Source organism: Brassica napus, chromosome C8 (genome assembly GCF_020379485.1).
Source record: "Brassica napus cultivar Da-Ae chromosome C8, Da-Ae, whole genome shotgun sequence".
Taxonomy (NCBI): domain Eukaryota; kingdom Viridiplantae; phylum Streptophyta; class Magnoliopsida; order Brassicales; family Brassicaceae; genus Brassica; species Brassica napus.
The window spans coordinates 15,980,405-15,997,041 of record NC_063451.1 but is presented as its reverse complement, the minus strand read 5'-3'; the positions used below and the strand labels follow the sequence as shown (position 1 = coordinate 15,997,041).

The window sequence follows — 16,637 nt, the reverse complement described above, 5'->3', positions numbered from 1 at the left end:
CGAGAATGCAAGTACTCACTTAATCTAAGTGCAACCGATAATTTAAGAGGTTTTTAAACTAATGATTAATGATAAATGAAATGATTTTCTTTACTAAGGGAAAACAGAACTCATGGGCATATGGATTAGACCTTGGGTGATCAAGTTTCGAACTAAGGATGGCAAACGATCAATCAAACTATCAACCTTAAGCCTAGACATAATTCTAAACAAGCTCTATGTCTAGATGAATGCTCATTTGCTAACATATCTCAAACATCAAATGTCTTTGGTTGAATAATGTAAAAGCAATCATTACTAACAAGTCTATTAGCTATCTTAGCATCTTTAACAACACATGTCTTTGGCAAAGTATACTAAAAGCCTAGGAGAGTTGTCTCAGGCATTTCATCAAACACCTTTTGGGTGGGAAATGCCTATTGATCAACTTTTGAGTGGCCAACTCAGAAGATGCATTATGAATACTCTGCTAGCAAAGAACAAGAATGATCTACACTAAAACATCCTAGAACTAACCTAATCACCCTTGATCTCCCTAACCCATGAATTCAAAAGGTGATTACTCACTAATCTCCATGATTCCTCTTAAACCCATGGTGGATTTCAAATTAATCATGTAGAGAAATAGATAAGAAATCAACAAGAACATGAGAGCAATGAAATCTGAATCAAAAGAAGTTGTTTCTGGTTGTTCTTCAGAAAGGAGATTATTTTCTGGTGGCTTACAAAAGTACTTAAAACATAGGTTTTTGAAAAGTAAAAACGTGCATAATAAAATGACCAAAAGGCCCTTGAGAAATCATGAATTCGCCAAATAAATAGACGCGGAGCGACCTCGGCACGTCGCTGCGAGAGGTCGCTCCCGGGTAGTTTCTTCGCGAGCGACCTGGCTGTGTCGCTCCGAAGACGTCGCTCCCGGGTCGTCTCCTCGCGAGCGACCTGGCTGTGTCGCTCCGAAGATGTCGCTCCCGGCTTGCTCAGAAACCATAGACGCGAGCGACCTTAGGGTGTCGCTCTAGGAGGTCGCTCCCGGCTTGTTCGTCGCTCTCAAATCGACACAACCCGAGCGACCTCTGGGTGTCACTGTGGTGAGGTCGCTCTAGGAGCTGGAGCGACTTCGCCTTGTCGCTCTAGGAGGTCTCTCCGAAGCGTAGATGGCGAGCGAGTTCATGGCGTCGCTCTGGTAGGTCGCTCCCATGCATTGCTCATCCAATGATCACCTTAATCACCTCTCTTGAGCTCCAAATGCACCCAAATGTCTCCAGGAACTCCATGTGGTACTCCAATACCTAATAGAGACATATGTATGCAAAATGCAACCTAGACATGGCTAAATCCTAATCTATATGATGAAAATGCACATGAATAAATGAATAAAACAATGTGAATATGCATGATATCAATTTGGCTCCACTAGTGGTAGCTACTTTTCAAAATCATAGTAGGGCTGTCTCTTTACTTTTCTAGCTATGAGTCAGGCCGTTCAGGAGCTGTGCCACGAGGTGCCTTCCTTAATTCTTACGCCTATTGCGATTTGCGAGCATGAAACCATATGAGGGATCCATGCTACCACCAATAAATGTGCATACTCAAGCAACACCCTTCCAAAAGTCTTCTCTAGTGATTGGTGATCAGCTAGGCCTTCCGCCATGACGACTCCACGAGAACAGCTTAAAGAAAAGAAAAAAGCTTTAGCATTTGGGAGATTTAAGTAAAAGGTATCCCTCTCATTTGGTTTGACAAGAAGTCACTATTGAAACCTGATGAATTTGTTTTTGGAAAATGATACTCAATTTGCATCTTCTAAAATTTGAATAGAAAATATTAAATATAATTAAAAGATAAATACGAAAATAAACTATCCAAAAGCTAAATTTATAATATATAAAACTATCTTATAAATATCAATTTATTTACTATAGTAATCTATCCTAAACAATTTTTTTTTTTTTTTTAAAACTTATTTTAGTTTAAATAAATTCAGTCACATATTTATTAAAAGAAAAATAATTGTCAACTAAAGGAATGAAACACCACCACACTTAATCAATATATAGAATTAATGTATTTGAAAATTTCTAATTATAATTTTAAAACATATTTATTAAAATATGTATTTAATTTTATATATCTATAGTCTAGGAATATAATTATCAGTTATTTTTTGGAGAATTTTCATGTTTACCACTTTTTTGGAATTATTATTCATGTTTACCACCACTAAAAAGACATTTTCAAAAATACATTCTTCATTAAGTGGAAAAAGACTATTATACTCTTGATGACAAAAAAAAACTCTTATACTCTTGTTCTCTATATATATAATAAATAATTATTTAAATAAATAAAATAATAAAATAAATAATAAATTTTTTATGTTTTCGAATTATACTTTTTCAAATTCGAACTTTTTGTAAATTGTTTTGTTGAATTTGTTTTTCAAATTTTCTTTTTGAAAATAAAAAAAATTATATGAAACTATTTTTAAAATTTTTAATATATTTTTAAGTATTTATTCATATATTTATTACAATTCTAAATTTCTTATTCCAAAAACCCTACCCCACCCCTCAATTCTAAACCTTAAATCTAAATTAATTAACCATATGATTATAAATGTTTTCTACCCTTCATTCAAAGTGATAGTAAAAATAGTTACTGTAAACATGAAAAGTGGTAATATGAATGTGATATTTTTGGCAATTATCATTTTCTTAATTTGATTATTACTGCGGAAATTTTTTGATCCAAAATCTACTTCCTGTAAATAAAACGATGAAATAAAAGAATATAATTTAATACATTGATTATCTATGAATATTAAAGTTTATAATATAATTTAATTTTTTTTGTCTAATTTGATTATCTATGGGTTACGATATGGTCTTCTCAAGAAGAGTTGTTTTTGGGCATTAGTATTGTATATGGATTTTTTCTGGTTTTGGAACAACTTGTTTCAAGGAAGTATTATTATACATGGTATATTTTTCTGTGGCGATGTCTTGTTCTGAGGGATTCTTGTATTGCACATGGCTATTGGTTAAAATTCAGGTTTTATGGGAAAGTTTTTTGTGGGTACAGGAAGTTCCTGTGCCAGTTAGGGATTTGGTTTTGCTTAAATAATTTTAAGTGTTTTGGATAAATGAAAATTTTAAGTTGGAACTGCCGAGGGCTTGGTAGTAAATGGACTATTAGTTATTTGAGAGAAATTTAGGAGAAACATAGACCGGCATTTCTCTTTTTATCGGAAACTAAACAAAAATTTGATTTTGTGCAGTTTTTTCAATTTCATTTTGGGTATTCTCATCTCCATACGGTTGATCCTCTAGGTAGGAGTGGTGGTCTGGCTTTATTCTATGATTCTACTTATAAAGTCAATATAATTTCTTCAAGCAATAGAATTATAGATGTCGAGACAGAATATAATGGAAAACGAATATTTATATCATAAATGGTGAGCCAAATCAAAATTTTAGAGACCAGGTTTGGGAGAGGCTTACAAGATTAAGGATATCGAGGGATGAACCCTGGCTTATTATTGGCTATTTAAATGAGATTACGGGGAATCATGAGAAACAAGGAGGAGCTCTTAGACACGCAGACATGTTTCTACAATTCAATAATATGATACTGTGGTCTGATGGAGTTTCCAAGTCTTGGTAATACTCTTTCTTGGAGCGGAAGAAGAGCTGGACACGATGTCAAGTGCCGGTTGGATAGGGCATTGGCAAACAACGAATGGCATAATCTGTCTCCTTGCTCCTTTGTTGAATATTTGGGTATGATCGCTTCTGATCACATGCCGATTGTGGCATCAATAGAGGATAAAGTACTCAAATTTCGCCAGCAATTTAGGTTTGATAAAAGATGGATATGTGAGGATGGATTGATGGAATCATTGAACGTGGATGGTCTACGCAGAGGCGTGGAAGACACATATATAGTTGATAAGATTCATAATTGTCGACATGAAATCTCTGTTTGGAGAAAGGAAAATCCATCTCATGGGAAGGAAAAAAATAAATACTCTACAGAAAGCTCTAGAGGAAGTTCAAAACGATATGACGAAATCTCATGAAGAAGTGGTTGAGGTATCCCGTAAACTAAAAGAAGCATATCGTGATGAGGAATTATACTAGGAACAAAAGAGTAGGACTTTGTGGCATACCTGTGGAGGCAGAAATACAAAATTCTATCATGCTTTGACCAAACAAAGACGTATACAGAACATGATTATTGGGTTATATAACGAGGATGGAGATTGGATTAATTCATAAGGTGATATTGAAGGAGTGGCGGTTAAATATTTCAATGATTTGTTCCAGTCCACCTCACCTTCAGAGTTTGATAGATTTCTTGAGGAAGTTCCGAACTTGGTAACGACTACACAAAATAGTAGATTAATGGCCATGGCCTCAGAAGAGGAAGTCAGGTCGGCACTATTTATGATGCACCCGAAGAAAGCTCCGGGTCCAGATGGGATGACAGTGTTATTCTATCAACAGTCTTGGTCAATAATTAAGGTTGATGTGGTTAATATGGGCAATGATTTTCTTAGTTCGAGGGTTTTTGATGATAGGCTGAATATGACTAATATCTGCCTTGTTCCTAAGACGGCCAGACCAAACAGGATGACGGAGTTACGGCCCATAAGTCTCTGCAAGGTCAGCTATAAAATTATTTCTAAGGTATTGTGTCAACGTTTGAAAGGTTTATTGCCACGGCTTATCTCAGAAACACAATCGGCCTTTGTCTCAGGAAGGTTAATTTCAGATAATATTCTTATTGCTCAGGAGATGTTTCATGGGTTGTGAACAAATAATGCATGTAAAGAAAAATTTATGGCGATAAAAACGGATATGAGTAAAGCTTATGATAGGGTAGAATGGTCTTTTATGGAGCGGCTTTTATTAAAAATGGGATTTTGTTCGGTCTCGGTTTCCAGGGTGATGACATGCATTTCTTCGGCCACATATAAGGTCTTACTGAATGGTCATCCTAAAGGGAACATTGTACCAGAGAGGGGATTGAGACAAGGGGATCCACTATCTCCTTATTTATTCATTTTATGTACGGAAGCTCTTATTGAAAATATTAGGAAAGAGGAAAGAGAGAAACGATTAACAAGACTTAAAATATCGAGAGGAGGACCTGTGGTCTCGCATTTACTATTTGCGGATGATAGTTTGTTTTTCTGTAAAGCGAATATGGCAGAATGTGATGTTATCCATAAGCTTGTTAAAGACTACGAAGCGGTGTCGGGCCAACTGATAAATTTTGACAAGTCATCTCTGCAATTTGGTCATAAGGTACCAGATTCACAGAGGGTGGACATTCAAAATAAACTTGGCATTAAAAAGTTGGGAGGTATGAGAAATTATTTGGGAATACCAGAAAGTTTGGGTGGATCCAAAACACAAGTTTTCGGTTTCTTGAATGAAAGAGTCAATAATAAGGTGAATAGTTGGACAGTCCGGTTACTTACTAAAGGTGGGAAAGAAGTGATGATAAATTCAGTCGTATCGGCAATGCCAAATCATGTCATGTCGTGTTATAGATTACCAAATGCAGTTATAAGGAAAATTACAGGGGCGTTTTCTCACTTCTGGTGGAGTAGTGGCGGCAACAAAAGAGGTATACATTGGCTCTCCTGGGACAAGGTATGTAAATCAAAGAAAGAGGGAGGTCTTAGCTTTCGAGATCTTCAAGATTTTAATACGGCTTTGCTGGCCAAGCAATTATGGCGGTTGATAGACAAACGCGATTGTTTGTTTTCAAAAGTTTTTAAAGGCCGATATTTTCGGAATACAGATCCTTTGGTTCCTCACAGATCCTATTCACCATCCTATGGTTGGAGAAGTATCTGCTCAGCTATGGAATGATCCATGGATTTCTGCTCCTCGCTCGAGGTCAGCAAAACCAAAAACACTACCCCAATTTTTAAATCCTTCTTTGAAGGTGGATCATCTCATCGATCCGGTCACTAAATTTTGGAATGAGGAGTTGCTTAATGCATATATACACCCGGAGGATTGGCTATAAGTCGGAATGATAGACAAGATACTTTTGGGTGGTCCTTCGCAGAAACATGGAAATATACTGTTAAATCAGGGTATAGGGTGGAGTCATTATTTCCGGATAAGGCACAAGAAATAGTCCTTTATGGTCCAGATATTAAACCTCTATTGGCCTACTCTTGGACACTTAAATGTTTTCTGAAACTGTGACATTTTGTTTGGCAAGTGCTTTCAGGTACTATACCGGTTTTAAAAAATTTGAGGGCATGTTTTATTTGAATGCCCTCCAGCTTTACAAACTTGGGCTTTATCAAAAATCCCTTCCGTCCCGAGTATTTTTCCAACTTCTTCAGTGTTTACTAATATGGATTATCTCTTTTGGAGGTTGCCAGAAGAATATGATTTGAGTAATTTTCCCTGGATATTGTGGTATATTTGAAAAATAGAAAAAAAAAGGTTTTCAGTAATAGGGATGGAAATTCTTAGAATTGCGGAAGTAGAGGGTGAGGTATGGGCAGATGCTCAGCTTACAATTCCAGTAAGACAAATTTTAGTTCAACAGATTCTTAACTGGCGTTCATTAGGACATTCGAGAATTTGCCTAATAGATGGGGGGTGGAAAGAGAATGATAAAGAGAATGGTTCTTTAGAACCATGGGATCAGAAGAGAAGATGATGACAGCGATGAATCTCCGAAGAAGCTTATTAGCTTTAGATGCAGAATGTGAAGTTTTGATATGGGCTATGAAGTGCATGAAGACCCTTGACTATTCAGACGCAGTTTTTGCAACAGACTGTTCTCAATTGGTGAAGATGGTGTCCTCACCTGACGAATGACTAGCTTTTGCTACACACTTGGAGGAGTTTCGACGCAGTAAAACTTTCTTTCATTCCTTTAAGATTCGACATATACCAAGAACAATTAATCTAGTGGCGGACAAGCTTACACGAGGTGCTCGGAGTTCCCCTACAGCTGTGTTCTATGTTGATTCAATAGCACCGGTTTGGTTTTCTGAACCGGTGGGTTTTTTATTATAGTTTAATTATTGTTGTAAAAAAAAAAGTAATAAAGAATAAAATTTAAAATTAAAAATTAAAAAAATTGTTAAGTTTATACGTATATATTAGTGCCAAACATCAACTAGTTAACATATATATAATTAAAAATTTCCAAAAAAAAAATTTTGTACTTAAAATAAAAGTTTAAAATTTTTGGTAATAAAAATAAAAGTTAATAGTCATGTTCTTTTGATAAACGCTGCGTTAGCGTCTGCGTCTCTTTTTCGCTCTGTATTTCCATTACTTTAAAAGCAAGATTGCTGAAAACCCATTTTGCCGAAGTTATTTATAAGAGACGCAGCGTAAGTTTTGGGATAATAATTGATCGCTAAAAATTGTAGCGTCAGTTACGACTCACGCGGCGACTATTTTTTACTATTACGGCGACACTTTTTATGTCATCACATTGTTCGCGTCGTTTCACACGAAGCAGCCACCGTAAGATTCGGAGTCGCTGACGCGAGAAGCTGCGTTAATCAAAAGAACAGAGCTAATTTAAAGTTGTGATTCTAATTTAGTAGTGATCTGACAAATGGGAAAAGCGAACAATAAAATTAGCTAACGTGGCTGATTCGGAGTGGATGCCAGTGAATGATCGTATAGTATAGTAGGATAGGAATCAACCAACCATAATTGAGAGCCAAAAAGCAGAATCTCACCCCCTCCCCATAGACACACTGTGACGGAGGAGACGAAGAAAAGAATCAAACAACTACACCTGAATCGTTGCCCTCGGATCAAGGCGATGACATCGCCTGGGTCGAAGAAAGTGGTTCCCGCGGACGGATCGGAGAAGAATCATTCAGGGAACCTGGGAAGAACGGGGGATCTCAATGAAAGTGGAAGCAGCAGCGGTGGGGGAGAAGGAGGCACGTTTGAGTATTTCGGACAGGTCTATCATTTGGGTTCGAATAAGATCGGGCACGAGTACTGTCATCTCCGTTACCTTTTCATTAGAGGCAAATACGTCGAGATGTACAAACGGGATCCCCACGAGAACCCAGACATTGTATGATCCGATCCTTACTCCTCTTTTTGATGATTTTATCCTTCTCTTAGGAATCTAAGTCTCGATTAGCTTCGGTTTTAATCTCACTGTATGGTCTCGAGTTAATACCACCATGATAATCTTATGTGTCTTAACTATTCAACCTTTTTTCATGGATCGTGCTCTTGTTATTTTGAGGTTTTCTTATGGAATTGAAGCTGACCGCATTTGTGTAATTGATTCATTCTGCAATCTTTGATGGATAAATTGCTCTAGTCTCTATTTTTGTCCTTTGTGTAATTCGTAATGGGTATAACAACTAGAACATGTGTTTTGGTTTTCCATGTTATCTTTTTGTTTGTCTAGAAACCCATAAGGCGTGGTGTCATAGGGCCTACAATGATGGTTGAAGAGCTTGGACGTCGCAAAGTTAGTCACGGGGTAATCCTTTCTTTTCTCTAGTCAATTGCAGTGTCTGTAGAATACAGATCTATTGTTGCCTTTTCTTTTTTTTTTTTTGAATTTGAATTTGAATGAGAGTAAGTGATACAACCATATTTTCTGACTTTTTACTTCTTTTATATCTTGTAGGATGTCTACGTCATTAGGTTCTCTAACCGGTTGGACGAGAGGAAAAAAGGAGAAGTAAGTTATATTTCCCTCTTTGCAATTGCTTTGTGTTGGCAGACACGTTAGTATCTGAGTCTTTTTCTTAGGAGATGGCCACTAGAAGTTGCTCTAGGAAGGCCTATTGATTTTTTTGTGTGTATTCTTTTGCACACTTGTATGAACCAAACGGTTATGTTGTAGAGTAAATGTCTTCGAAGTTCATTTCAACATATAAAGTTAAATGGTTTCTGATATGTATGTTTGCCAGACCCACTTGCATCATGTAACTTTTTCTTCTTCTCTAACTGTACTTTAGATTGCTTGTGCTACCGCTGGAGAAGCCATGAAATGGGTTGAGGCTTTTGACGAAGCAAAACAGCAGGTACTACGACGACTTCTCTGAAGTTTTCTAGCATCATGTAATGTATGAACTTTTGTAGTTTATATAGCACACATTTGGCTACTTTTTTCAGTGTTCATCTTGTTTGTTGTTATTGGAGCATTTATTTAAATGCTTATTGGGATGAGGTATCACCCGTTATTTTGTTCAATTCTGATTATTTCTTTTCTGGTTTGGAAGGCTGAATATGCACTATCCAGAGGGGGAAGCACAAGAACAAAATTGAGCATGGAGGCCAAGTATGTTATAATTATCATATGATTAGTGCCTCTGACGTTATTTTTAGAAGCTAAGTAGTTCATGTTTTGGGAAGATGAGGATCTCTCCAACAAAATATGAATAACAATGTCCTCTATTCTTAACATGTTCAAAGCGTTTTAAATAGTAGAAGTCCACTGCTACTCTACGATTTATGAATCACTCTCTATTTTCTTTTGAAGCATTGATCTTGAAGGACATCGACCTAGAGTAAGGCGTTATGCTTATGGGTTAAAAAAGCTTATCCGAATTGGGCAAGGTAAAATGCTGCATTTCAATTTGTGGGCTCTCTTAGCATCATAAGCATTCAAAAGCAGCAGTTAGATGCTGGTGTCATTTTTCTTGGGTCAAATTTTCTGTTTCATTTTAGTACATCTACTAATTCTGAATGCTACAAAATTGAGCGTCTAAAAGGTCAAAGTTTCATTGCTCGGTATCTACTGTATAGTTATGGGTGTTGTAATTCGCACTTAGTATCGTGCTCCCTGAAGATTGTATTTATTTCTTCATAAAGATAGATCAACATTGGGTTCAATCATATGTTTTCTTGTATGTTAGTGAAATTATGCTCCTATGGCTCTCGACTTTGATAGTCCTGAGTTCCATGCTATGGTTCCTAAATATAATTTAGTTTAATTAATAAAGGTTTTATCTAGTAGTTATTCATGTTTCAAGACATCGGTTTCACCTGAAAGTTACTTTTCTTTCAAAACAAAGATGTGTGAATATGTTCTTAATTTACAGGTCCGGAGACTCTTTTGAGGCAATCCTCTACCTTGGTTAATGATGTCAGGGGTGATAGTTTCTACGGAGGTGGAGACAATGGAGATGCAATCGAGGCACATGAATGGAAATGTGTTCGTACAATCAATGGTATGCTTGGCGGTAATCTGTATAGCTTTGATATCAAACAATCCACACATTACAAATTATTCATCCAGAGAACCAGAAATGGGCCAGTAGAATGTCCCCCCTTAGTTTCATCTACCAATTTTGCATTCCTTTTGACTTTGTATACTTCTCCATCAGTTATACATATGTGTTTTTACGAGACTTAAAATAACCAAAAAGTTGCGACAATACTTGTCCAGTGTTTTTTGGTTGGCCGTTTTTCATCTCTGTAAATCAGAGGTTATGTGGCAGGATTGTAGTCTTGGGTGTTCAGAATTTCAAGACTATAAGGCCTAAAAACATCGATATTGTTCTTATGCTTTCCTTGGTCTTTGGTATATAACTTTCAGTTAAATCTTTTTCTGTATATTGTTTGCAGGTGTTAGGATTTTTGAAGATGTGGCTAACTTCAAGGTATATTTACTTTTATTCCAAAAATATATCTTTAACTATATAGACAGAATAAAAAGATTAAAACCAATGACATAATAGATTGGTCGATGAGTTACAAAAGGAAGTCATTCGTAATCTCTTTGTACTTTGGACATGTGGTATGGGTTAAGTCCATAGCAATTTGTCCGGACCTAAATTCCATGCAAGAGTGCATGTTGCAGAACAGCCTGATCTTAAGAAAGCTATCAAATAAGGGGGCAATTAAGCTGGTCCGACCGAGAAAGCCATTTAGAATGAGTTAGGAGTGGGTTTCCTTGGATGTTAGATTTCAAAGCTGGTGTTGTGTTAGAATCCCATGTTGGCCAAGTGCTGTATTGGTTTATAACTTGTAAATGAATGGGCATTATGCCTTTGCAAGGGAGCTCTCAGTGTCTTATTTCCTTTGTTTGCGATGATTCAGAAAAGTCAATTGGTAATTATAACCAAGTGTTGTAAACGCTAGAAAGATTGCACCAGAATAATTGCAATAATTTATGCTAAGGTGAGACAACTAGTTTGTTTGTTTTTTGTTTGCAACTTGTAGTGCACTTGAAAAATACTGTAATTGGTTGTATTCAATGCCTGTTTGAATGCTTCTCAGATTGGTCAAACTGAATTTTTCTGTAGGCTGGTAGAGGATTTCTTGTGAAAGCAGTAGCGGTAGTTGAAGCTAGTGCGGATGCTGTGTTCGAAGTGATTTCAAAGCTTGACAAACATCAAAGATACGAGTAAGATCATATTCTTACAGTTATAAGTATCATTTTTTTACTTAGATGTTTCTAATTATCAACACAGGTGGGATACAGTAACAGGTGATTCGGAATTGATAGACTCATACGAGGGCCACTATGATGTCATTTACTGCGTATATCCTAAGTATCTTTCACGGTATGTTCGAAAACTGAAATTCTGGTTGTCCTTAATGTCACACTGATCGCTCTGTATTCTTTAGTGAGAAGGATGTATATATTTTAATGTATTGGTATCTTTCCTCTATGAGGTCTCTGTTTTCACCAGTTTGGACATGTACATATTTTCCATGTATCACTTAATTCAATGGGTAGATTTACACTTGAATTAAATAGTATATTTTTCAGATGGCAATCAAAGAGAGATTTTATCTTCTCTAGACAGTGGGTTCGTGGGCAAGATGGAACATATAGTAAGTTTTACTCTTCTGTTCTTATATTTCTGATGATGTCTGTTTCGCCTATGCACAAAGGTGGATATTGATTTAAACCCTGACACGTTTAATTGTGAATTGTATTATACTAGCTTAATTTTCTATGTTAATGTTATTCTTTAATTGCTGAACTAAATACTTAAAACGTCAGTTCCCACCTATAAACTTGGTCCCATATGTTGCAAGATCAAATGCAAAAGAGAGAATAGTAATGTAAAGGAGAATCAATATTGTATTGTTTATTTCATTTTCTGTGAGCTGTAAGGATATCAATAGTTAATCATGGAAGGAAACTTACATCTAGAATCTGAACTTCACAGTTACAGATTTTTATAAATATCCGTTAGCTCACCACTGCCGTCTCGAAATCTTAGTTATTCATCCGTCTCACGGTATCTTTTTGGACTCATGCGACCTAGAGTCTAATTTAATTCATTATCATTCTTTTGAAAACAGCTATCCATATAATCGAACTACTCTCTTATTCTGTAACTTTGTATGCAGCAATCTTACAGTTTCCAGCAGTGCATAAGAAGCGGCCTCCAAAGTCCGGATATCGACGTACAGATATAACTCGTAAGATATTTTCTTGTGATAGCATTTCTCTATGTAGCATTATTACCTTCTTTGCTATGCTGCATGTCAAGATAAATTCTTCTTGTTAAGACATTTCTACCCAAGTGTACTTCGATAGCCAGAGGTTCTTGGTCCTTGTGATTCCTCGTCCTTACATCTCCGCAATAGTGTTGAGTTCTGCAGCTACAACTTTCAGTCAACTAGCTGGTTTAGAGACTAAGTTCTTTAATACTCACAAAATCTAGAACTGACTCGTTAGGCTTGTAAACCATATCGCCTGTGTTGCTGCTTTAGTATTTCATTCTTCTTTCCTTTCCATTTTGACTTTCTTCTTTCTCACTGGATCAGATAATATACATTCTTGCCATAGACTTACAGAACGCCTAGAAAGGCATTTTTCCCTCTGCGTTTAAGACCTTACATCTCTCTTCGTTCCTGGTGATTGCAGCATCTACTTGGGAAATCAGAAATTTGAAAAAGCGATCAGATGCAGAACCTCCAAGTTGTCTTGTAACACACATGCTAGAAATCCACTCTAAACGCTGGTGCAAATGGAAGAGAACTAGCTACTCAAAGTTTGAAAAGACTATTCCATATGCATTACTCCTCCAAGTGGCAGGTTAAATGCATTTTTTTCTGCCCATTCATATTTGAGAGTATGAACACTAAAAATGAGTAGGAAGTCGAGATGTGATTTTTTTTTTGTGGTACCGCTAATATAATTGAGGGACGGAGACTCATGTGAGCACATCCGAAGATATATCAGTGGAATGATGTAGATTAGCAATCGTAATACGCACGTGTTTGGGATAAAAGGAATGTATCATGTCTCTCTGTTGTAACAAATGGGAAGCTTTTTTTGTGGCACAGAAGTTTATACAATATAGTTGGAACGCTGTTTATAGTAACTGCCTGACCTCTGATTTACATTAGAGATGTCACAAGTTCCACATGGGTTTTGTTTCAATTTCTTGTTAATTGTATATCAGGCCTGAAGGAGTACATTGGAGCAAACCCGGCTTTCAAGTATGAAGCCTCCTCTACTGTTGTACAGTCCAAGTTATCAGATATTCCGAGTGGTGAATATGTAGAAGAGGAAATGGAGGAGCAGTTTTATGATGCCACAGACTCATCATCTGATGAGGAGGAAAGCGATGAAGATGATGAGGAGCAGGACAAAAAGGTAACTTGGTTTTGCTTTCTTCTCGTCCATTTATAATATCGTATTCACAACTATAGAGTAAAGAATCACGAATCGAAATACAAATCCCAAAAACACCTAAAACGCAGAAAGTGTTTCGCTTTGTATAAAAAAGATAAATACTTCCGAAGCACTCTCTATCTTAGATGAGTCTCATCACAACCGAGACTTCATCCCTACATATACTTATATGTAAATGCTAAACACTCTAGAGCAAGGACATAAGGAAATGGAACTTCTAAATAATATCTTAAATCAGAACTATAAGCTAGTACTTAAAGTCCATATAAGTATTTGTGTACAGCCCACGAGGTATGCAACTTGCATGCGAAGGTAGTAATCTGTTGTTTCCATGTTAAAAATAGGAGATAAAAGTCAAACTCAAGAATGTTTCATGGGCAATCGCCAGCCTATCTTTGAAGCAGCCTAAAGGTTCTCCCTTTGCATCTTTTTGTCTAGTCCAATAATCATATCAATGGCTTCATGAGTTGTGTTACAGATTAGAATTTACAACGTCCTTTTTTTTATTTGTTTCCAAATCTCAGCGAGTATTGTTAATATATCAGCTCTATTTTGACATCAGCTCCAGGCGCAAGTAATGAATTAGACACTAGTGTTGATCCTGTGGATATCGATCCAAGTCAGATCCAAGGATCCCTGCGCAAAGGAAATGGTGATAAGGACTCAAATTGCTGGAATTCTCCTAGTGGCATGGGGTTTATGATCAGGGGAAAGACCTACCTGAAAGATAATGCAAAGGTAACTTTAAATGCATCTTCATCAATATGTCAACAGTTGATGTTCCGTAGATGCTCAGGTCCTCCCTGATCCAACCATGTTTCTGAACTTGTTCATATATTTCCATAATGTTATATTTTTTAACTGCATGTATCTAGTTTCCAAATTGATATCTGGTTCTGAAAAATTGAGCTCGTGAATTGGATTATCTGTCTTCATTGAGGTTCCCTCTGTGTTAAACTGCGTGCAAATTTAATAAAATTCAAGGTAATGGGTGGGCAGCCCCTTCTGACACTTGTATCAGTGGATTGGCTTAAAGTTGATAAAGCTGTAGACAACATCGCTCTGCATCCGAAATGTCTTGTCCAGGTACCTCAATTTTACTGGTACTTTCTTAGTTAAGGAGTAGTTAAAGAGTGCTGAGAAAAGAAGAGACATACAAATTTTGTCTATATACTCTTCCGTGGTTGAAGGAGCCTGATTTGGAAGTTTTTTTGCGTATTTGTAGTCAGAACCGGGGAAAAAGCTGCCGTTCATCCTAGTCATCAATCTTCAGGTGTGAATAATACTATATGCAACATAAACTCTATATATCTGTCAATCTTTTCCGTATTATGTGTCGATACATATTTCTTTTGTGAGCTAAACACCTCTTGTTCATCTTTGTTTACTTCCTAAGTTACAATATGCCACACGTATATAACTAAAAAGTTTTTGTTTTTTTTATTTCTTTGCAGGTACCAGCAAAGCCGAACTATTGTTTGGTCATGTACTATGCTGCGGATCGACCTGTAAGCGAGTCTTCCTCGCTTGGAAAATTTGTAAATGGGAGTGACAGTTACCGCGACTCAAGATTTAAGCTGATTCCAAGTATTGTTCAGGTAATGAAACTCTTCTGGCTGTCTCTGAAATATAGTAATTTGATTACATGTTAACAGTCATGGTGAATCACAGGGGTACTGGATGGTCAAGCGGGCTGTTGGAACAAAAGCCTGCCTGCTTGGTAAAGCTGTAACCTGCAAGTACCTGAGGAAAGATAATTTTCTGGAGGTATATTAGAATTTTTTTAAAGTGCATGTCGTCCAATAGACACGTCTCATGAAATGATGGTATTGCAGATTGATGTAGATATTGGATCATCGGCTGTTGCCCGGAGCGTTATTGGTCTGGTACTTGGTTATGTCACAAGCCTCATTGTTGATCTGGCCATCTTGATTGAGGTTAGTTTTCTGCTAGACTTTATCATCACATCTTTAAAATGAAAGTGTTATCGCTTTTAAAATTGAACATCTTTCTTCAACTACCAAATGCAAATGCAGGGAAAAGAGGAAACAGAGTTGCCAGAGTATATTCTTGGGACGGTTCGGCTTAACCGAATAGAGCTAGATTCGGCCGTCTCTTTTGAGGTTCGAGACTTGACTGAGTAAAAAACATTTTATATAATTACAACAGTCGCATTGTTGTTCATTGACTCAATTGAAATTAATAACGATGCAGGAATGAAGAACAGACGATGAGTACTAAACATGTGTCTTATGGATCGCTGCTACTATTACCCACCCTTTTGGCGAAATATAGACAAACAAAGGGATACCAAAAGATACTTAAGATTTATGTTTCTTCCAAACTTGTGGATTGGATCAGCAAAATTTAATTCAGGGAAATATCAAGTCTTCACTTTGACTCTTTATTTAAAACCTTTGGTAATAATACAAAGTGGTATTTTTTAAAGATACCCTATGTATGTTTATAAATTTAGAAAGTACCCTTTCTTTATCTTCTTTCCAAAAATGAAGCTCTCTTAATTAAAAGAGAAAATGACTAAGATAGCATTAAAAAAGTTTTTGTCAAAAATATATTCTATAAAAATAAAAATGACCAAAATAGCACTTAATGTTTTATCAAAAGAGATAAATATACACTTATATCCCAATGGTAAATTAATTTAGACATTAAGGTTTAGAGTTAAGGGGTGGGATTTAGGATTTAGGGTTTAGGGTTTAGAGTTTAGTTTAGAGTTTAAAGTTTAGGGTTTAGGGTTTAGAGTTTAGAGGTGGAGTTTAGGGTTTAGGGTTTAGAGTTAAGGGGTGGGGTTTAGGGTTTAGGGTTTAGGTTTAAGAATTTAGGGTTTAGAGTTTAGGGTTTAGAATTTAGGGGTGGGGTTTAGGGTTTAGAGATAAGGGGTGGGGTTTAGGATTTAGGGTTTAGAGTTTAGGGTTTAGAGTTGGGGAGTGGGGTTTTGGGATAAGATTTCAAATTTTGAAAAATAAAAAAAAAATTAAATT

The 16,637-nt window shown here is 36.4% G+C and overlaps 1 protein-coding gene across 2 annotated transcripts; it reads left to right on the top strand.

The window, feature by feature from the left end:
• The first annotated feature begins 7,651 nt into the window (after positions 1 to 7,651).
• Positions 7,652 to 16,128, top strand: LOC106449590 (protein ENHANCED DISEASE RESISTANCE 2-like). Of its 2 annotated transcripts, none has more exons than XM_013891340.3 (23): positions 7,652 to 8,085; positions 8,431 to 8,505; positions 8,656 to 8,709; positions 8,990 to 9,055; positions 9,254 to 9,312; positions 9,514 to 9,590; positions 10,076 to 10,204; positions 10,602 to 10,636; positions 11,282 to 11,382; positions 11,450 to 11,542; positions 11,752 to 11,816; positions 12,342 to 12,413; positions 12,862 to 13,032; positions 13,403 to 13,596; positions 13,980 to 14,046; positions 14,198 to 14,373; positions 14,620 to 14,721; positions 14,861 to 14,908; positions 15,090 to 15,233; positions 15,307 to 15,402; positions 15,471 to 15,572; positions 15,672 to 15,758; positions 15,850 to 16,128. In XM_013891340.3, exons 1-23 carry the CDS (start codon positions 7,822 to 7,824, stop codon positions 15,853 to 15,855), a joined length of 2,283 nt encoding a protein of 760 aa, XP_013746794.2. In that variant the 5' UTR covers positions 7,652 to 7,821; the 3' UTR covers positions 15,856 to 16,128. The 2 variants fall into 2 exon arrangements, with proteins under 2 accessions (XP_013746794.2, XP_013746786.2); XM_013891332.3 differs by having other exon boundaries at positions 11,740 to 11,816.
• Positions 16,129 to 16,637: the final 509 nt, after the last annotated feature.